The sequence below is a fragment of the Geotrypetes seraphini genome, chromosome 1, assembly GCF_902459505.1.
Source record: "Geotrypetes seraphini chromosome 1, aGeoSer1.1, whole genome shotgun sequence".
In the NCBI taxonomy this organism is placed as follows: domain Eukaryota; kingdom Metazoa; phylum Chordata; class Amphibia; order Gymnophiona; family Dermophiidae; genus Geotrypetes; species Geotrypetes seraphini.
This window is the reverse complement of record NC_047084.1, coordinates 319,171,742-319,195,019: the sequence shown is the minus strand read 5'-3', so window position 1 is coordinate 319,195,019 and position 23,278 is coordinate 319,171,742. Positions and strand designations below refer to the sequence as shown.

The 23,278-nt window shown below is 44.9% G+C and overlaps 1 protein-coding gene across 1 annotated transcript in view; it reads right to left on the bottom strand.

The window, feature by feature from the left end:
* Positions 1 to 23,278, bottom strand: part of CENPE (centromere protein E) — a 539,120-nt gene that overhangs the window by 439,132 nt on the left and 76,710 nt on the right. Inside the window, exons 9-11 of the mRNA XM_033956806.1 lie at positions 17,002 to 17,053; positions 7,061 to 7,148; positions 6,391 to 6,520 (exon numbers count right to left, since the gene is read on the bottom strand). Coding sequence (XP_033812697.1) covers positions 6,391 to 6,520; positions 7,061 to 7,148; positions 17,002 to 17,053 — 270 coding nt within the window. The remainder of the gene's footprint in view (positions 1 to 6,390; positions 6,521 to 7,060; positions 7,149 to 17,001; positions 17,054 to 23,278) is intronic.

Here is a 23,278-nt window from a genome sequence, read left to right as displayed (position 1 = left end):
TGAAGAGGACACATGTGGGCCTGTGACCACCTCACTACATCGACAGAGGCCTCCATCGACCCCGACTTGGAGGAAATCCTGCACCCGAGGACAGCAGGACGCTATAAGCAGGTGAATCTGAGATTACAATTTGCTTACCCGGGCCTCCAGAAGGAAGACCTTCCCCAAGGAGGTGTCGAACAGGACCCCTAGATATTCCAGGCATTGAGATGGGGACAACCGATTCTTGGCAAGGTTGACTACCCAGCCCAGCGACTGAACTCCACCACCCAAGCCGTGACCCGAGTGCTCTCCTGGAATGACTTGGCGCAAATCAACCAGTCGTCCAGATAGGGATGAACAAGAATGCCCTCTTTTCGCAACGCTGCCACGGAGCCATGGGCAGACCAAAGGGAAGTGAACAGAACTGATAACATTGCCCCAAAGATCGCAAAGCGCAGGAAGCAATAATGGGAGGCCCAAATAGGAATATACAAGTTGGCCTCGGTTAGATCTAGAGAGATCAGAAACTTCCCCAGCTGAACCACCAGAATCACAGACTGCAGTTTCCATGCGGAAGGAAGGCACATGAAGTGCCCTGTTGACACCCTTCAAATCCAGGATGGGCCGAAAGGTCCCTTCTTTCTTTGGCACCACAAAGTAAATTGAGTACCAATCTGTGCCCCTCTCTCGCGGGGGAACTGCAACCACCGCACAGAGATCCAACAATCGCTGAAGAGTCTGGCGAAAGGCCTGCAGCTTCCATACCACCTGCGAGGGAGAAGCGAGAAAACGGTCTAGCAAGGACTGGACGAACTCCAGAGCATAGCCATCCCGGATCACTTCCAGAACTCACTGATCAGACGTGATGTCTGCCCACTTTGGATAAAAATCCCTCAGCCAAGCTCCCAACGGAACCAAGACGGGCGCCGGCAAGTAGTCATTGAGCAGGACGGGCGGCAGGAGACCCGGCGACGGCGCTACCTACACCCCAGCAGGCCCCCATGAAAGGACTGCATGTGCTGGAAAAACATGCCTCTAGAAAGCCCAGAAAATGAAACTGAGGCAGCTGCTGTACCAGTATGGAAGCGGTGGAAATCATGCCCACGAGCAGCGCCACCATGCGCCAACGGACGAGGCCTATCCTCCGACAAACAAGGCACTTTGGAATCAGTGAGAGAGTCTGAACCAACCTGTCCTGGTCCTCACCAAACAAGAAAGACCCTTTAAAAGGGCACAGTATATGTCTCTTAGAAATGGCCAAGATCACCGCGTCCACCAAGGGTGACTTCAAATTGTCCCTATCCCCCTCAGGAATGGGATACAAGTGGGCCATGGAGCGCGCAAACCAAAAAGGTGCTTCCGGCACCTGCCACTGAGCGAGCATTATATCCCGAATATCCTGATGCATAGGAAAAGAAAGGAAACCAGAGCAAATCCCCTTAAGCAAGGGTCCATCATACGCGGGGGCTCTGACATGGGGGTCCTCAAAGTGCAAAACCGAGAAGACCTGCATAATTAACTGTTGAAGCTCTTCCTGCTGAAAAATGCGCACCAGATGCATCTTCACCAGCTGGGGGGTGCTCTAACTCCTCGCTGGCGGAATCCGACCCCCCAAGAGTATCCTGGAATTCTCCCCAAGGGTCCAGGTTCTCCTCAATCACATCCTGCTCCTCTGGAAAAAAATCCTCATTCCAAGAGACCCTAAGGCATTAGGATGAGAGAGAAGTAGAGGGGGGCAAAACCGGCGCTATGCGGGGCTGTGCCGGGGAAGGCGTTGAGGGAACACCCCCCAGTGGACACAGAGCCTCCTGCCACCAGCACATAAGCTTTACAAAGTGCCAACATAAATTCAAGGGGAAAAACCTTCAGCAGCCCCAAGGGACTCCCTGCCCCTGCCATACCTTGCCCGTGTATTTCCAGAATAGAGGGAAAGTCACCTGAGGTAACCGAGATGGAGGTTCCCGCCAAAGCTGGACCTGAAACCGCCAAAATTGGAGCTCCTGCGGCCTGCCGCATCTGAAAAGCCTGGGACTTTCCTGACACTGAGGCTGAGGAACCGACCAACGCGAAAAGGAAATCCCCAACCGTTCTGGCAGCAAGGGAATCCTTGTCTCCCTGACCGTTGGCGGCTAGGGAATCCTCTGCATGGGCATCGGGGGAAGCCTGGGATTCTCCGCGATCCGAAGCCGACCCGCGAGGTACATGTGGCGGGGTGCCCTGGCCGCCAGCATCCACCGTCAACAAGCTACCCCACTGCTCTGGTCTGCACAACGCTTGCACAGGCCGGCCGTGAGTACCTTGCGTCTGGAGCACTTTTTCCCTGTAAGAAAAGTGCTAGTTAGTTGAGAAAATACAGTTAAAAAGGCAGTTTTAAAGGGAAATCAGCCCTTTAGACCGGCACACCTCAGAATTTTGACTTTTTTTTTTTAACAGAACAGACTCCATGGCTCTCAAAGATGGAGGGCTGACCAACCAGGGGGCCAGGCCGCCAGCTGAGGCACCTCTACAAAAATATGAGGAGGTGGAGGAAAGTGGGGGGAGAGACCCAGCATGAGACTCACCGTGTTTAACACCCCCGAGGTCGGACGTATCCCCAAACAGGACCCGTCCAAGCTCTATCCGGCACAAAAGGGAAACCAGGAGTCCAAAAACAAAGTTCCAACAGTGCTAAGAGAGGAGTCGAAATTAGCCTTACCACCTGCTACCAGAGACTGAGGAAGACTGGATTAGTAGAGGGGAAGCTAAACTGATATACAAGTTTGATCTCAAGTCTCCACCTGCTGGAAGCAGTGAGGTATAATACCCATCCATAAAGGAACTATACTGGTCTACCAGGCGATACAGAAGAACTGGCATCTGCTATCCCTTCTCCCTTAGACATATTATGTACTTGTCCCCAAGCTTTCTTGAATTCAGATACAGTTTTTGTTTCCATCACTTCCACTGGGAGAACCTTCCATGAATTTACTATACTTTTCGCGAGGAAGTATTTTCTCATGTTTCTTCTGCATATATCTCCTTTCACCTTCATTCTATGCCCCCTCATTCTAGAGCTTCCTTTCAATTGAAAGACTAGCCTCCTATGCATTTATGCCATATAGGTATTTAAGCATCTTCATCATATCTCCCCTGTCCCATCTTTCTTCCCATATATGTGTATTGAGATCTTTAAGTCTGTTCTCATAAGCTTTATGATCACCACCACAAGGAGTGGATAGGTCTATAAAACAGTAGCAGCAGGAACCTCCATTTCCAGTCAGCACCAGTTTGGGGGGAAGGGGAGAAATTCCCCCACTTCATATGCCCCCCCCCCCCGAAGGTCTTATCACTAATGTATGCAAATAAAAGATTCTCTACCCCTGCTCTAATGTAAGATACAAACACCAGTACAGAGTTCCAGGGCTTAATTCCACAGAAGTAGCCATATTTCATTAAACAGACTATATATCAGAAGGGGGGCATTCTCTCAATCACACAATTGAAAAGGGACCCCAATCTCTTGGGCTCTCAAGGGCTATTTGGTCTCATGATAATCCTGGTTCTACAACCTTCAATGTTGCAATTACATCCACTTTATGTTATGGGTCAGCTGCAATGAAAGATGCACATCTAAAAAGATTTTAAAGGGGGGGCGTGGCTTAACGCGAACACAAATGGATGTGTGATCGTGAAGCTCCTCATCATCTAGGCAACAGAATATAAAAAAAAAATTTCCCTTCTGGATAATTTCATAAAAAAAATATTTACTAAAGAAGCGGAACAAATGATAAAAGATAAAATCCTCTTTTGCTGAAGTTAAAGTGAAGTCTAAGGTAATAGGAGTCGGAAAGGCAGAGCGCCGTTTTTTTCTCGGCGGTTTAATGAGACTTGAATTGCAGCGCTGAAACGGCAAGGAGAGTGAGTGAGTAACTGACAAAGCTGGTGGGGAAATTGTGGAGGAAGATTGTGTCCCAATATGATTTAACGGAACCCATAAGAAGGAAAAATATTGAATTGAAAGTTGTCCTCCTTTGACGATACTGAAAAGGGGATTGACTGAAGAAAACTGAGGGAGAGGATTAACGGCATTTTTTTTCTCACTAATTAAGTACCGAGGCGCTGGGAACAGATAAATGTCAGTTTACTAAAGTAAAAGAAAATTACTGAATTGAAAATTGCTTTACTCTATCAAAGCTGCGATTGGGCTTGTGAGAGAAGAGCCAGAAGAAAGGATTAACGGCATTTTTTTTTAAAGCTGAAGCAACGTGACATCGGAGCATTTGAGAGGCGCTGAGAACAGATAAATGACAGTTACTTCAAGATTACCAAAGTAAAAGAAAGTTACTGGATTGAGAGTTGATCTCCTCGGTCAGGGCTGCGATTGGGCTTGTGAGAGGAGAGCCAAAAGAAAGGATTACCGAAATTTTATTCTCAGCGCTGTAGCGGTGGGTCATCGGAGGAGAGTGACTGGCGGAGATAGTAAAATAAATCTGTAGAAAGATTTGACCCGACGTGTCTGAAAGAAGCCTAAAGGAAGGAAAGATTGCTGGATTTCCCCTAAATTTAGTTCAATTACCAAGTATTAACATACCTAGAAGATACAGAGAAAATAAAATATTAATGGATACTTGGAAAACGTTGAGATTTATTGATAAATTAACACCTATCCCAATATACAAATCAACTAATCAATCTTTATGGATAAACTCCAAGATCAAAATTGGCGGAGCTCAAATCCTTTGGAAGAACTGGATTATTGCAGGCATTAGATCTTTAGATGATGTTATTTCAGAAGGTAAACTGCTGGAATTTTCACAATTGCAACATAGATTTGGTTTAAGTAAAACACAAAGTTTTAAATGGTTGCAATTGAAGCAGGCCATTCAGGATGGGTTCCCTGAATGGAAAACATTGAATAATCAATATAGTTTAAAGTTCTTATGTTTTAAAGCAGACTTCCTAGGACATCAAGCCGCATTGTGGTATAAATTAATATCTGGATATTTGAATAAAAAATCAAAAAATGGTCTAAGAGACATTTGGAGCATTGAGATTAAGCATCAAATTAATGCATCTCAATGGCCACTAATTTGGTCTTGGAGAATGAGATGTACAGTGTCAGCATCTATGAGACAAACTTGGTTCTTTTTATTACATAGAGCTTTTTGGACCCCTACACGTTTACAAAAATTAGACAGTTCTAAGTCCAATAAATGCTGGCACTGTAATCTGGAACCAGGGACATTAGATCACTTACTATATCATTGTCCCTATATTAAATCTTTTTGGAATTCAATTTGGCCACAAATTAATAAATTGATGGAAAATCATATAGCAATATCATATGATACAGTATTATTTGGAATGATGATGAGAAAAAAAAGTCAAATTTCACCAGAAAATAACAAGCTTTTATTAATCATGACAGGGGTTGCCATTCAACATATAACCAACAATTGGAAAAATTATAATAACCTAAATTATACATTTTGGTGGAACACAATATGTCATATATTCAAAATGGAAAGAGTAATAGCAATACAAAGAGGGACATATATTAAATTTATAAAAATATGGGGGCCATTGACAAAATATTGTAATGAATAAATACTATGAGTTTTCTTCTTCTTTTCTTCTTTTAATATCTTTATTATGACACACATAGAGGGGGGTAATGAAAATGATTTCTACATAATATGTTATAGTATATTATACAATATATAATGTATGAATTGAAAAGTAATAGAAGGGTGGGGGGAGGGAGAGGGGATAAAAAATATATTTAGAACATAATGTATTAGATATAAAAGTGTTATTGTATATTCATCAATTGTATTTTAATATGTTGTACACTTTCTGTAAAATTTAAAAATAAAAAATAATATATAAAAAGATTTTAAAGGAGACTACTGCTCTTTCTATGCTATCTTGTTTGACTTTCACTTACCACTATGCTACATGTTCATACCCCAGATTAGCAACATTTGAATTTTGACGAGACAAAATCAGAAAGAAAGAAATCTTATTCAAGGATGGGATGACAAGCTGGCATTGCAATGTCTAAACCTGGTTCCTGGTCCTACAGACAGAAGGAACAGTAGGATTCTATCAAGACTGTTTGGATACTAAGAAGAACATTTAGTAATTTCATACTGTCACTTCATAACCAGGTTCAGAGTGCTTATGTACAGTATCAATATCTAGAGGAGCCATGGTATTGCCCCTGAAAGATTCCTACAGTGATGGCAAGGCTAATAAATGGAGGTGAGATTAAAAATAAGTGAATTCCAGATACCTACAGAGGAGATTCATGGCACCACAGTTTCTTAGAAGCTACCTCTGACCTGGAAAGCACTTGTTTTTAATTAATTAAAAAAAGCATACAGAGTATAGTATTTCTTCCACTGAAATCAATAATTTTTTTTTTACCTGAAGAGTGCTAAGAGTTTCATCGAAACAAACTGGATTAATTGTGCAAATAATCACTGTTTTTGCATTTCCACCCAAAGATGTTTGCAGAATTCGTGTTAGCTTACTATCTCTGTAATTTATAAATCCTCTGTAAGAAAAGAAAATTCAGGAATTAATACACAAAGCAATCTTTAAAAAGTGACTAACAGTTCATAAAATTTAAACTATTACTTCTCAATGAATAGCACCTAAGTAAAATCACATAAATATGAATATGATAACAAATAGAAATGTTGGTAATTAGAAAGGTTGCTCATTTTTAAATCAGGTGATCGGGTAAAAAGCAAATCAACACCATAAACTGAACAGACTTCCAGAGCTTAATAGAAAATTGGTTGGAGCCTGCACAAAAAGCAGCCATGCCACAATTCGATTTCTAGTAACAAAATTGAAACTTGGAAGAGGGGGTAGATAGTATGACTTGTGAGCTCCCATCTTCAGAAGGGGCGTCAAGTTTACCAGACTGTTATATGGATCTACTAACTGGTATAAAATCAGATTAGCAGCTGCTTTATCGTATAACTATGGAGCATATGAATTTAGTCCAAGTAAAAGACTTTTTACCCATAGCCAGAGAATGGGGCTAAAGATTGAATTTTGCTTGGTAATCTAACCAAAATATTCTTACCCAGTCTGGTCATCACTAAGTCTTTTGATGACCTGTCCAAGTGTAAACAGACTTCTATTGATGTTGCATCCTTCTTTTAGTCGGACCCCTGTGCATTACATAATTATTTTCATCAGGCATATCAATTAAAGTAATTATCTGACATTTTATTTATTAATTCCAAAGTTCAAATAGTGCTTATCTATTTAGTAGACAAACCATAGCTTCAAGCAATCAACTGCTGGCAAACCTAAGCTTTCATAGATTTAAAGAGTCAGTTTAAAATTCAAAGGCTCCTAAAATTTGATCTAGAGAGGTCCAGAAGAGACTATCTAGTCCATTTTCTTTTCAGTCAAAATGACAGATTAGGTTCTTACCCTGGTAATCTGGCTTCTGTTAGGATACACAGAGTGAGCTGTTGATTCACATTTTCCCGCAAACTACAGAAGGATGTACCTTTAAGACCTCCTCCTCTTCTGTAGTGTAGTGGAGCACAACACCCCCCCCCCTTCAGTTGGTATCAAAGCAAACGCCACTGAAACAGAGGAAAGAAACACATTCTGCTCAAACATAGAAAACAGAATAAACAAACATTTAACAAGTAAACAGAGAAAAATGAACACTAGCATGAATAACTCAGATTCAGCCTGCTAAGGCAGTGGTCTCAAACTCAAACCCTTTGCAGGGCCACATTTTGGATTTGTAGGTACTTGGAGGGCCTCAGAAAAAATAGTTAATGTCTTATTAAAGAAATGACAATTTTGCATGAAGTAAAACTTTTTATAGTTTATAAATCTTTCCTGTTGGCTAAGTCTTAATATTATTGTAATTTATACCTAAAGAGACATATGATCAAGAAACTGTTTTATTTTACTTTTGTGATTATGATAAACATACCGAGGGCACACCGCTGCAGACAGGGCCTAGATCCAGAGTCTGTCTGCCAAGAATGTCGGCTTGAACATTGTTGACTCCCGCCACTTGCGCTGCTGATAGCGCCAGGTGACATTCCACCAACAGAAAAAGATGGGCTTCTTGAGGGATGCTCTTGGTCCCTCCCTGGTGATTGACATAGGCAACTGCCTTTGCATTATCAGAGAAGACCCTGACCCCTTGGCCCTCCAGAGAGTCTTCTGCAATCACACCAGAACCAGCCGAATGGCTCTCAGCTCTAATTGGTTGACTGACCATTTCCTTTGAGAAGTTATCCAACACCCCTGTATGGGACAATGACTACAGTTAGCTCCCCAGCCTTACCATGATCCAGGAGGCAATCCACAGCAAATCACCCCTGCAGAACGACTGCATGAGAAGCCACCAATTCATGCTGGCCCGAGCCTCCAGGGTCCAAGGAAGACAGGACTAACGGATCATTGTGTGGAGACCAGCGAGATAGTAAAGCATGCTAGAGAGGACTCATGTGTGCTCTCGCCCATGGCACCACAATCTATTGTGGCTGCCATGGACCTGAAGATAGTCCTATGCTGAAAGAGCTGGAAGATAAACACAGCCCGCAGCCATGTCGAAGAGAACTCCCAGATATTCCAGTGACTGCGTGGGTGTCATATTGCTTTATCTGCAGTTCACGAGCCAGCTCATGTCATCCAGCACCTGGAACACCTGATCCACTGTGCTCCGACCCTCAGACAATGAGAGAACCCTGATCAGCCAGTCTTACAAGTAAGGGTGTACCTGCAGATTCATTTTTCACAGGCAAGCTGCTATGACCAACACCTTGGTGAAGGTACAGGGAACCATTGCCAACCCAAGGGACAGAGCCGAGAACTGGTAATGCTGTTCCAGGACTTGAAAGTGCAAGAACTTGTGTTGGTCTGGAAATATCAGAATGTGCAAGTAGGCTTCTGTGAGATCCAGAGAGGCAAGGAACTCTCCTGGGCCTACCTCTGCAATGACCAGTCGCACTGTCTCCATGTGAAAGTGTGTAACTTTGAGAGCTGCATTCACATGCTAAAGATCCAGAATAGGCCTTCAATCTTTGGAGACTTTCTTTGGCACGATAAAGTATATAGAGTATCTGCCTCAGCCTGAGAAATCAGGCAGCACCAGCTCTATAGTTTGAATATCCAATAAGCATTGGCTTGAACCTTTAGCACCTTGTTCGGCTATCCCATGGGAGAGTCCACTAAACCTGTCCGTCAGAAGTACGGCAAATTCCAGCTTGAAGCCCGACTGAATAATGTCCAAGATCCACTGGTCAGACGAAAATGTGAACCCAGGTGGACAGGAATGCTGAGTCTGCCGCCTTATCTGTAGAGGGGCATCCCTCTGCCTGGCATTATTGCGCTTTTTTGGCAAAGGGTGCAGAATGGGAGGCAGAAGACTGGGACCACCTATAGCCAGCATACCTGGGCTGAGAGCCCTGGGAAAATCTCTGCGTGGTGGCACTCGCATATGGTGGGATCGCTGGGAGCCATGAAAATTAGAGCAACCAGAACCTTTAGAGGTCCTGGGTCTGATGTCTGATAGGGTCTTAGGGTAACGATCCACCACAGAATTCATGAGGTCGTCCATGCCCTTGCCAAACAATAAAACTGCCCCTTAAAGGGAAGTCTAATCAAAGTAGCCGTGGAAATGGAATCACCAGTCCATTGCCTGAGTATCCTGTGGGCAGAAATGGAATACGCCAACACCTTTGCATAAGGCCATACAATACGTTAGCAACATAAGTTGAGAAAGAGAATCCACAGCATCACTCTCCAGCTTGCACAGTCAAGAGAGAGTGGCACGTGTGACAAAGACACCACTGAAACAGCCTTTATGCCTAAAGTAGCTGCATCAAAAAGTCTCCTGAGGACCACATCCACATGGCGATCCTGCATATCTAAGCACTACACCTAAGAAAGGAGGATACAAGGGAGGCACAAACAAAACATCCCAATCATAAATCTGGCCACATCTGGATGAGCAGTAAGTGAACTACAGCCTTTGTGTACTCTGAAACACAAAAGGCTTGCAACCTGAACTTTACAGGAGGCCAATGTTAAACCTTCTCTAGGCCCGCCAGAAGAAAAGCCAGAACCACTGAAATGGGAGCCCCCTCAGGCTCCACCTGGTCCTTAGCATACCACTAATGGAAAGCTTTCTGGACTTTGGCATAAGAAGCCTTAGTAGAGGGTTTCTGTGACCGCAAAAGTGCCAAGAGGATTACATCTGAAGAGCCTCACTTTAGCAAAGCTGAGCACTCAAGAGCCATGCCGGACAACCAAAGCACTGTGGATTCTCCACAGGTACCAGACCCTGACCAAGAAGGTTGCCAGGGAGGAGGTTGAGCTTCCTGTCCCGCTGAAGACTGATGAGATTTGCAAACCATGGATGAGACCAGTCCAGAGAAACTCGAATCACGGAGCTGGGATGTGCCGCCATCCAATGGATGACCTGACCAACCAGAGGCCACGGAAGGGACACAAAGGAGCTCATGAGGTGGCCAGTGCTGAACGAAGGCATCCAGCCCTAAATTCTATGCTCTGTTCAATGACTGAAGAAGCACCTGACCCTTGAGTTCTCTACTGACACCATCAAGTCCATCTGGGGCCAACCCAAGTGTTGTGTGATCAGAGGGAAACGCTTTCTGCGAGGGACCATATTCCCAGATCCAGGACTTGTCGACTTCCACCAAGTATGCTGCCGAGAGACGGAAGACATAACTCTGCCCAGCAAAAACAGCATGCGAACCTCCTGGCCCAAGGGAGCGCTTCTTATATCCCCTTGACGAATTACATATGCCACCACCGTGGCATTGTCTGAGAACACTCGCACCACTGTTCCTTCCAGAGTGGGCTGGAAGCAAGTTAACACCAGGCACATCGCCTGAAGAGCCAAACAACTGATTGACCAACACAATTGATGAGGAGACCACTGCCCCTGAATGGAGCAGTCCCCACAGTGATCACCTCAACCGGACAGGCTGGGATCCGTCATAAGAGTTAACCACTCTAAGATCTGAAAAAACTTGCCCTGGCGGAAGCCTCTCCTTGAAGTCACCAGCGAAGGCTTCTGCATGCTGGTGCTGTCCAGGGAAGCGGCATCTGAAAGGGAGGACATTGTGGAGACCATCGAAAGAGGAGGACTCCTGTAGAAGGCGCATATGTACACTGGCCCAGGGGACTGCCTCCAAGGAGGCCGCCATGGACCCCAGGACCTGCAGATAATGCCAAGGCATAGGAACTGGAAGATTCAGAAGATGTCTGAGCTTCTGCTGAAGTTTGACAGCATGGCTTGGGAAGAAATGTACGACCCTGCCAGGTGTCGAAGAGAAAACCCAGATATTCCAAGGTCTGAGACGGCATCAAATGACTCTGTTTGAAGTTGACAAACCAACCCCCAGCTCTGTAGCAGAGAACCCACTGTCTCCACTGTACAGGCGTACTCGTGTTGAGATAGAACCCGGATCAACCAGTCATCCAAGGAAGGATGGACCTGGACACCCTGCCTGTGGAGAAAAAAAAAATGCTACAAGAAACATCAACCTAGGTGAAAGTGCGAAGAACTGTTGCAGAACATAGAACAATGAACTCTGTGATGCTCTGGAAATATTAGAAAATGGAGGAAAGCCTTGTGATCCAAGGACACTAGAACTTCCCAGATGAGACAGAGCAATAATTGTGCACACAGTTTCCATTCGGAAATAAGGAATCCGCAGCAAGAGAGTGACCAATTTGAGATCCAGAACAGATCTCTACTTTTATGACCCTTACTTTGGCATAATCAAGTATAATGAGTATCTGCCTTAGCCTGATTTGTGTTCAGGAGCGGGTTCTAGTACTCGGATGTCCAAGAGACGCTGCAAAATAGCTTGGACCCTTGACTCCTTGTCCAGCCTACCTGCTGGTGTGTCCAGAAACAAGCCAGAGGCAGGCAAAAAAAATTAATCTTGCACTCCTCCTGGAAGCTGTGCAGCACCCATTTATCCGAGGACAGGTGAGTCCACTCCTAGTAAAACTGAGCAAGGTGGCCCTCTGGAGGGCTTTTAGGAGCAGAAGCTGCCCGGAAACCGGATGTGTGAAGACGGGGACTGTATCCCTGGGAGGAAGAGCCTGAGGATCTCTGACAGTGTGAGGGATGAAAATTACTACCATCCCCTCCCAAAATCCAGTGGGACTTATGGACAGGGAAAGGCTTAGGGTGACCAGGCGTCCAGATAGGGGTGAACCAGAATGCCCTTCTTGTGTAACGCCGCCGTCATGACCACCATAATCTTGTTGAACATCTGCAGAGTTGTGGCCAGACCAAAAGGAAGCGCACAAAACTGATAGTGCTATCCCAAGATCGCAAAGCAAAGGAACCGCTGATGGGAGGCACGGATTGAACATGCAAGTAGGCCTCCATCAGATCGAGAGGGGTCAGAAATTCCCCCGGCTGAACCGCCAGATCTCAGGGTCTCCATGCAAAAAGACGGAACCCGAAGAGCCTTGTTGACCCCCTTCAGATCCAAGATGAGTCGAAAAGTCCCCTCTTTCTTGAGCACCACAAAATAAATCGAATACCGGTCGGTGCCATACTCCTGTGGCGGCATGGGCACTACTGCTCTGAGATTTAGCAATCTTTGAAGCATCTGGTGAAAGGCCCGCTTCTTCCATGCTGCCTAACAAGGAGAAGCGAGAAAGTGATTTGGCAAGGATTGGGAAAACTCCTGAGCATACCCGTTCCGAATCACCTCCAGGATCCACTGATCTGTTGTGATCTCAGCCCACCCTTGCTAAAAGTCTCGCAACCAAGCATCCACCAGAACCAAGGGAGACACCGGCAAGGAGTCATTGGATGGGACGGGCGGCGCGGGAACCAACGGAGGAATCGTGTTCCCCCACAACGAGCCCCCTGAAAGGACTGCATGCGCTGAAAGAAATGGTCCCGGGGAGACCCGGAAGCAGGAAAAGAATCAGCCCCTCGACCAGGATGATATCTGTAAAAATCTAACCTAGAATCAGGTTTTAAATCTATGGTATCCTTTAGAGAATGACACGGTGGCGGTTTACCCGCGGCCACTGCATTTTAGCCGCGGGTCACCCGCCGAAAACGGGGAAGAAAACTAGCAGTCGCTGCGGCGACGGGGACAAGGCCATTCACCGCCCGCGGGGCGGTGAATGGTCTTGTCCCCGCAGCTCACACCCGCCTGCCCAATCGATTCTAGTGTTTAGCCAGCTCTCTCCCTTCTCCTCACCTTAGTTTGTAGATTTTCTTTTTCGGCGACCCGCACGCTATCAGAGAGCCGCGCACCCGCTGCTGCTCAGTTTCGATCTTCTGCTCTGACGCAACCGGAAACAGGAAGTTGCAGCAGAGCAGAAGATTGAACACTGAGCAGCTGCGCGTGCGCGGCTCTTTGGGAAAGCGTGCAGGTCGCCGAAAAAGAAAACCTATAAACTAAGGTGAGGAGAAGGGAGAGAGCTGGCTAAACACTAGGATCGATTGGGCAGGCAGGTAGTGGCTGCGGGGACCGTGCGATCGCTAGTGTTCCCGGCTCAAATTGGAAGGAGGGAGTGAAAGGGAAAAGGATTCTGGGCCAAGGGGATGAAGTCGGAAAGAAAAACCCACAGCAGGAAAGAAAGGGAAGGACTGGCAGGTGAGCCAGATGCTAGAAGCAGGGGGGGGGGGGGAAGAAAGAGGGAAAAAAGCTAGATGGGGTTGAAAAGAAGAGACACACTGGTATGGAAGAGGAAGATAGGGGAAATCTGGACACAGGAAGGTAACAGAAAGAGGGGAAATTATGTGCATGGGGCATAGGGACAGAGACATAAAGGGGACATGCCATGGGGATGGTATATGGACACAGGGGGGGCAATGACAGATACATAGGGGAGATATTAGAAATGGAAAAAATAGGAGCACAGAAGCGAGATGGTTTGTGGGGATGGGACAGGGACCGAGCTTGCAGGCTCCAGTGGCTTGCACAAATTACATTGTAACGTGCCATGAAAATAAGAGGAAGGAAGGTAGATAGGCCACGCGAAAGGAGCTGAAGGGTAGTAGAAAGGAACAGATGGTAAAGGAGGGAGGGAAGGGTGGTGGTGGAAAGGAATAGAACAGACATTGAAGGAGGGTGGAGAGGAACAGACCCCCAAGGGAAATGTGGAAGACAGAGTGGGAAGAAGACAGATGCCAGACTATGCGGGAGCGGAGGGAAGAAGATGGGTGCTAGACCAATTGGGGGGGGGGGGGGTTAAGGGAGAGGCACAGTAACAGCAAATGGAAGACGCAGAGAGAAGACACACAGTGGATGGAAGGAATTCAATGAGAAGATGTGGAAAGCAGAAACCAGACAACAAAGGTAGAAAAAAAAATTATATTTATTTATTTATTTTTTGCTTTAGGATAAAATAGTATATTAGTTGTGTTGATAAAAATTTATAAACAAAGCCCTGCCAGCTGAACATCTCTTTCTCTAGTTCAGCAGCAGGAACTTTGATTTATAAGAAAGGAATAAGCTAAATATTACAGTACTAAGGCTTATATGGATGCAGCGGGGACGGTGACGGGGCGGTGAATGGGATGGCAGTGGCGGTGACGGGGCGGTGAAAGGGATGGCGGTGACGGTGACGGGGCGGTGAAGGGAACGGCGGTGACGGGGCGGTGCAGAGGATGGTGGGCCGGTGACGGGGACAGATTTTTTCCCCGTGTCATTCTCTAGTATCCTTGCCTCATTACTAAAATGAGGCTTGAATTTTTCATTTACACCAACAAAAATTCGACCTCCTGGTTTAACTCTATTGGCTCTGTGATAACAACAATATCCAGATCTGCCTCTAACATCAGGACTTGCAGATCATGAACTTTGTTACTTAGACTGCGAGTATTTGTGGTCATTGCTTTCCAGCTATTTTTCAGAGGTAATCTTTTTCATATATTTTTTTTGTTTCGTTTCATTTTCTTTTGCAATACTGTGTTTATTTGATGATACACTTATAAGTTTATAAAAATGAATAAAGATTTAAAAAAAAGAAGTGAATTGCTAATATTGTTTGTTGCAATCTTTACTACCATCACATTTTGTCTTTTGCTGGAGGTGGCTTCTATAATTATCCTTTAAACATACGCCACCCCTACCTTCTAATTTAAATGCCTAGAACTGAAGGTTCCCTTCAGACCAGCACTACCTCAGGATTTTATTTTTTCTGTCAGAACAGACTCCACTGACTCTCTAAAAACATATGCCTTGCCGGTATTTGTGACAAGGCTTACAGCTGAGGTACCTCTAGAAACATTTTGGGGAGGTGGAGGAAATGGGGAGAGGGATTCAACTCGTGACCCGTTGAATGAAACCCCCCTCCCCAAGCTCAGTCTGGCACCAAACGGGGACAAGGAGGCCACTAAACTATTTCCAACAGGCCTACACTAACCATTTTTAGGTGTCAAAGAACTCCGAGGTACTCCAGGTGCCGAGATGGAGCCAACTGGCTTTTGGACAAGTTGACCACCCATCCTAGCAACTGCAGGAACTCCACAACCCAAGTCATAACTCAGGAGATCTCCTGAAAGGACTTTGCTCGAAATCTACCAGTCGTCCAGATAGGGATGAACCATAATGCCCTCCTTGAGTGCTGCCACCACTATCATAATTTTGGTTAAAGTCTGCAGAGCCATGGACAGACGAAAAGGAAGTGTACAAAACTGATGGTGCTTTCCCAAAATCAAAAAATGAAAGAAATGCTGGCAGGAGGCCTGAATCGGAGCAAGCAGGGAGGCCTTCATCAGATCGAGAGGAGTCAAACTCCCCAGGCTGGACCACCAATGAGCACTTTTTACCACATGATTTACCCCATCAATGCTTGATTCATCGGATTAAGATCTCTTCCTTGTCAACCAGTTCTTCCTGGATTTCAGGGGTTCCATGGCCTTGGAGGACTGACTGGGGACCAAGCCCGAAGCTCCCTACCCTTCCTACCGCATCCTTTGGAAAATGGGCACAGTTCAACTAGCAGCTCTGTACAATCAATGCAGGATCTGCGGCTAGAAAGGCCTGGAACATCCATCAGAGGATATCACTTGTCAAACGAGTTGTTATGAAGAAAAAAAAGTTTAAAAATCAGATTGCTAAAACTCCAAGATGGCCGCCATCGAAAAAATCACTCCAAAAAATGGGCTGTTGGAGCTACATGCAAAAATTTTAAAAATAGCGATTTTAGGGTTTTAGAGAAGGGGGATCCGAGTACTAACCCCAGAAGCCACTAAACCTCCAATTTTCAGACACGTCCCCCTTCCAGTGTTCTCCATAGGGAACAATGGAAGTACTCCCTGTGATGTCAGATGCCTGTTTTCTGACTCAGTCAGGGTACAGGGAAAGGATTTTTGCCTCAAAAATTGCTAAGATCCTCAACTGTCACAGGAAATCTGGCTTCCGGCTGAATGGACCACAGCCACAAGCTCCCACCCCTGGAATTCTTCATGCAGCGATGGGGGGAGAAATTGTGCAACTGGCTCCCCAATACACCTAAGGTTCTTACACATGGGCCACATAGCTTACACTCAAGCCTCTGACTGAATCAGCAGGTGAGCCACTCCCAGGGGTAGGGACCCTGAACTCCTGAAGGGACCCAAAGCAGGCTGGATCTGCAGGAACTTAGATTGTCCTGGGAACAGCAGCCCTCCCATGCAGGACTGTCTTTTCCTCAGTGGAGTATGCCCAAGCAGGGGATATCCGATCACCGAAGCCACAAAGATCTTCAAATCTGTTGGAAAAAAGTGAAAACAAAGGAAAAAAAACACAAAACAAACCACAGAACAGAGCAAAACACACCATCTGAGCTCACTTGCAGAAAAAAAAATAACTGAGGGGGGTGCTGTGCTCCATTGCAGAAGGGACGGAGTTCAAGTTCTTAAAGGGATATCCTCTGCAAGTCACAGGAAATGGGAATCAACAACTCAAGTATGAATCTATATTATCTATGAGAATCAGCTTTATGGAAGTTAAAAAGTACAAACTGATACTGAATGCACAAAGATTAGCTTACCTTCAGCTCCAGTTTGACTTGCTCTCTCAGAACCTGCCAAGTCCACCAGATTCTGTAATTTTATTGAAAAAAAACCAAAAAAAACCCATATAGGCTTCAGACATAGATCTACATTGAAAAACAGACTGCCCTTTCTTCCCCCAACAAAAAGGTGTAAAGAAGCTGAATTACTAAAACTAGTTTCAAATTAGATTTGTGACTCTCCATCCCTATCAGTGCTATCCACTTTTCTTAAAAAAGTAGATGCTGTGACTCACCACTATACAAACTTCTGATTATACACAGAAGCATATCCAAAATTAGCTCCATTTCCTGTTTTTAAAAGTTTGTAACAATGCCATAGATAAAAGGTAAAATTATTTCACAAATTTGTGTTTTCAATATACTGTTTAACAGATACATAAGCCAGGCCAATAAGTTCAAGTTTTATAGGTTTATTTATATCCTGCCTTTACCCAAGTCGGGACAAAATAAAACCATAATTTAAAAATGCAAATATACAAAATTAAGTACATAAATACAATCAAGAACCTCAACAAAAAAATGCTCCAAATAGCATCAACATAAGTATTGACCCTTATCATCAACACCTCATTTTCATTTAAATATTTTAAAAAGTCTGATCCTCAAAAGGTAGCACTGGCTAGCAACCTAAGCATAGCGAAACTACTGTATTTCCTCACTGATCCTTAGGTCTTTTTTTTCAAATTTTTATATTGCAAAAAAATTGTGTGATTTATCTTAATTCAATTTCTTGTGAACAGGTATGTGCACTTATAGCAGTGGTCTCAAACTCGCGGCCTACCAGGTACTACTTTGAGGCCCTCGGTATGTTTATCATAATCACAAAAGTAAAATAAAACGGTTTCTTGATAATTTGTCTCTTTAGCTATAAATTACAATATTATTATTATTAAGACTTAGTCAAAAGGAAAGATTTATAAACTATAAAGAGTTTTACCGCATGCAAAATTGTCATTTCTTTAATAAGACATTAATTATTTTTTCTGAGGCCCTCCAAGTACCTACAAATCCAAAATGTGGCCCTGCAAAGGGTTTGAGTTTGAGACCACTGACTTTATAGGGAAATTGAGTTAAGTGCTTGCTTATTTATATATGCTTTTGCTCAGCCTGAAAGGTGACTATACAGTATATGTACACTGTTTAGAATTGCCAGATTTTTCAGCCAATGAATTTCAGTCCCTAAGTAGTACATGAAACAAAAGTAAGCTACGCACAGGGATTTCTGAGGCTTTTTCCTCTAATAAGTATGGGTGTTTTTTCTCACCACCGATTGTTATTTATATTGTGTCTATTTTGTGAGTGGGGGAGATGCTCTTTTATTTTTGATCACTTATAATAACAGTGTTCTTCAACCGCTGATCCGCAGACCGGTGCCGGTCTGCAAAAATTTCCTGCCGGTCCACAGGACCGGCACGTGCATCAGGCCCAAAACAGTGTTCTTCAATCGCCAGGCCACGGTGCGATCAATGCGGCGTTATCTTCGGGCCAGCTACCTCTTCCTCACTGCTGCAGTGCAAAGCCAAAGGTAGTGGCTTCTACACGCGTCCTGCACCTGAACCGGAAGCCTTATCTCTGACATCGCAATGTCAAGAGGGAAGGCTGCCAGATGAGACAAGGAGCCGCTGCCCGCGACTTTATGCACTGCAGCAGTGAGGAAGAGGAAGCCGGCCCGAAGATAACACTGGGCGGCATAAAATGGCCAGGCGGAAGCAGGCCAGAAAGTAAGGCACAGCATGGAGGGAAACAACAAAGATAGGGGGAATTATTTTAATTTTTGAATTTGGTGATTGAATTGTGTCAATTTTGAGAATTTACATCTGCTGTCTGTATTTTGCACTGTTCAGGAAAAAATGCATGTTTCTTTTTGGCTGGGGATGTACTGCATGCAGAGTCTTGCATATTAGAGTTTGTTTGTATATATTAGTACTTTTAGTTTTTGGTCCCATATTTGCATAGGGGTTATCTGTGTTCTGGTAGGAATGACTGTTGAGAAGCATACAGTGTGCTTTGTGTAGTTTAATTTTGTGGTTAATCATTATGTGTTTGTTGTTAAGTTTATATTGTGTGTGTATATGAAAAGTGAATGGAAAAAATAGTGTTACAATTAGTATTATTATGGTGGCGGGGTCTGGGGCAGAGATTGGACTTAGCCCAGTGTTCTTCAACCGCCAGTCCGTGGACCAGTGCCGATCCACAAAATAATTATTTTATTTCCGCCGGTCCATAGGTGTAAAAATGTTGAAGAACACTGCTATAGAACATTGATACCACAGTGTTGGCCCTTCACATATGGCATTTTAAAGCTATCTTAAAATGCTGAGATATCTCTTGGCAGTCTTAAAGATTAAGTTCTTAACCTCGATAATCTTCTTTCTAGTGGAAAGGCATACAAGTCTTGAACCAGTGGATCATTCCTTTACTAAGTTTATAGAAGGTATCATCTATATTTTTCTCTCGGCTCCATCTCCTGCATCTCTGGGCTGTGCTCCATCTCCTCAGTTCGTATCAAAGCAGTTGACAATTCCTGTAAGAGAAAAGATAAGGAGGCGGGATACAGGATACTCCTCAACCAGCCACTTCTGTTCTGATCTGCAACAAGTCAATGCCAAAATAATTATAACTGAAAATAAGATGGAAATGAACAAGCCACCTATCTGAGTGCAACCAGCAATAACACTTATGTAGCTGTCAAGCCTCTTGCTTTTCTCATTGTAACAGAGATCAAGCAGTACTCTTCAGATCAGTTTAACAGACACCAACATCTGGAAATATACACATGTCAGACAACAAACAGGCTAATAGAAATCTAACAGGGTGGGTCATCAAGACTCGTATGCCTTTCTCCTACAAAGATGATATTGAAGAAAGAATCTAATTTTCCTTTCTAGTGCATAACATATCATAACATTGTGCTTATTGACCGCGTAACCAAAAGTTCAACACGGTTTACAAAAAGTTATAAAAGTAAATAAATAAGATGATTCATTAAACAGTTAAATATTTAGAAAAAAAATAGGTCTTCAATTGTTTTCTAAAATGGCCATAGGAATGGGTAGTAAGCAGCAATATTCGGAATTCGTTGTCATGAAGAGCTGCCCTAGATGCCAAAGTACGATTTAGAAATTTCTTACTCCTGCAACCCTGGACAGATGGAAAATTAAACAAAGGATGAGTTCTTCTACTATGTCTGTATGATGATAAAAAAAAAAATCTATTGACTAAGTAAGGAGCTGTACCATAAACAGCAAAAGACATACGAGTCTTGAACCAGTGGGAAACGTATCAAAGCAGTCTTCCAAGTCTAGGGCAGGATAGATGAGCCTGCTGTGAGCACTGCGTACCCAAAATCAGTGTCCTTTCGTGCTGCCACGTCCACTCTATAAAATTTTGTGAAAGCATGAAGGGTGAACCATGTAAAAAGAGATTATGTCCTTACCTTGATAATATTTCCAGTAGGCAGGTGAGACATTCTAGACACTTGGATTATCTCCCAATTGCTGCAAGCCATCTGCAGAAGGAATCCACTCTGGATTTTTTCTCAGACCCTCCTCTACTTCACAGAGAGCTTTACTGACACATGTAGTTAGTACCCAAGCACAAAGAGCTCTAACACACAGTTCTTCAACCGCCAGTCCGCGGACTGGTGCCGGTCCGCAGAAAATTCCTGCCGGTCCGCGCAGGGCCGGCAAGATGGACGTTGTTAAATTTCCTGCCCTGGTGGTTTTCGCGGAAATCTTCTGTTCCTCCCAGCCTCGGGCGATCAAGACAGGCTGCCGACGTCGGGCATTTCCTCTGAGTCTCGCCTATGCGGAAACAGGAAGTTGAAACAAAATAGGCGGGACTCAGAGAGGAAAGATCCCGATGTCGGCAGCCTGTCTTGATCGCTGCCCCTGCCGAGTCGCCGAAGAGGGCTGCGGGGAAGCTGCAAGTAGAAGGGAGATGGTCAGCGTGCGCGGTGGGGGGCAGCGTGTGGATTGGGGCCATCAGCAGCGTCTGTGCTGAAAGCCTGCACGCAGAATGCGGCGGATAGGGGCCTCCGGCTCGTCTTGGGCGGCAGGGCCTGTAGTGCAAAGCTGTTTTTGCCGGCTTTGGGGGGGGGTGTCACGAATGTGCAGGGAGCCTTCAACAGTGGCTGTCTCCTCTCCTAGCAGCTCTATACTTACCAGGGCAGTGATTCACTTTGGCAACTTCCCCTTTCCTCAGAGGCGGCAACGGACCCAAGGCTGCCTAAGGAAATCACTTCTGCAGGCAAGTACTGAGAGCTGCTGGAAGGAGAGGAAGCCACTGTTGGAGGCTGGAAAGCTGATGGATAAAGGGAGAGCTGCTACTGCACCTGGAGGGAGGTAGAAAGAGAGATGCTGCTGAGAGGGGAAGAGGGAAAGGAATGGGAAGAGAGCTACTGTTGGATAGGGGGAAGGAGGGAAGGGAGAAGGAAAAAAGGAAGGAAACAGCTGGCAGGGAGATTAGAGGAGGGAAGGAAAAATTATGTTCTTACCTGTTAATTTTCTTTCCCTTAGACACAGCAGATGAATCCAGAGACCAATGGGATAGCTCACATCTACCAGCAGGCGGAGATAGAGAAACTGATTAACAGGTGGTCCTATTGGCTGGCACTCCTCCTGTCTCATCAGTATAGCTCCTTGCCCAAGCACACGTAACCAGCAATAGGCATAGCATGTAAAAAACTTCTTTCCCATAACAAATCTCAAAATGCAATAATACAGAAAACAACCTGCCATAATAACAAACTGCGAAAGTTGCACAAGAAAAAACCAAGAGACAATATCCAGAAAGGGTGGGGCTCTGGATTCATCTGCTGCGTCTAAGGGAAAGAAAATTAACAGGTAAGAACATAATTTTTCCTTCCCTAGCAACAGCAGCAGATGAATCCAGAGACCAATGGGATGTAGCAAAGCAATCCTCAATCTGGGTGGGAAGCAAACGCCGTCTCCGCAACAACCGAAGCACAAAACGCCCCTACCGCATGCGCCCCCACATCCAAGCAGAAATGGGGAGAGAAAGCACGCTCGGAAGACCAATTAGCCGCGAGACAAATCTCCTCCAAGGAAAAAAACCTCTGGGCCGAGCCCAAGAAGTAGCCATCGCTCCAGCGGAATGGTCATGAAGTTCTTTCGCCAACCGCTTCCCTGCCAGCAAGCAAGCATAAAGAATGTCCTCCTGGACCCATTGAGCGATGGAGGCTTCGGACGCCACCAAATGTTTGAGGCGTCCCTTGAAGAATGCAAAAAGGAGATATAAACAACTAAAAGTCGTAAGAAACCGAGCCCACAGAGAACACTACGTACATATCAAAAAATGCAGTGAATAAAAGCACTGCTCCCAATTTCCCCTCCCAGGAAGAAGGAAGGAAAAGCGAGCATGACATAAAAGAAAGGATGACACCCCCCTAGAAAGAAATAATGGTACCATCCGAACTGATACCCCATATTTCGGAAATCAGAAATAGGAATCCCCGTTGAACAAGGCCTGCAACATAGAAAACTGCAGAGCTGAAGCCATGGCCACAAGAAACCCCATGTTCAACGGCACAGCCCTTTAGAGTCCCAAAAGACAAGGATGAAATGAAGCCTTTGGTATACTGAGAAGAAGTACGTGAAGATTGTATTCCAAACTGGGCTTTCTAAGAGGCGCATGAATATACCGCACTCTGTTTAGGACCTGAACTACATGAAGCTGAGAAGTGAGCGAAGAGCAATATACCTAGCCCTTGTAACAAGCTAAGAATGGCACTAGAAGCTGAAGGGAATTGAACGCTAAGCCCTCGGCAATACACCTGTGCCAAAAAGGAACTCTGGAGTGGTTCAAACGTTAAGAAGCACCCAAGAAAGGAAAAACCTCCAAAAGGAAGCAGAAGCCACAGGAGAAGACATCCGTAGCACCTGGATAAGAGAAGAAACAACCTGCTTCGCATAATCCTTACACATCAGCCAAGATTTTTCAAAAAACTAGGTCGTAATACTAAAGTAGTACAAATATCCATGTTGAACGGACCCTAGGCGAGCAAAGCCGGAGATACCAGGAAACTTCTTAGTCCGGCTGTTGAAAGACTCATCAAATCCGCAAAGTAAGGATGGTGCCGCCAATCCAGAGATTCTACAAATACTGTGCCCGGAAAGCGAACTCGAGGTGGCAAATCCAAGCCATCGGAAAACACTGAAAAAGAGAAGGCAGAAGCGAGAAAGGAGCCATGCAGCTACCCCCTCTAACTCCCACTCCCTGGGCCCGCCGAAGA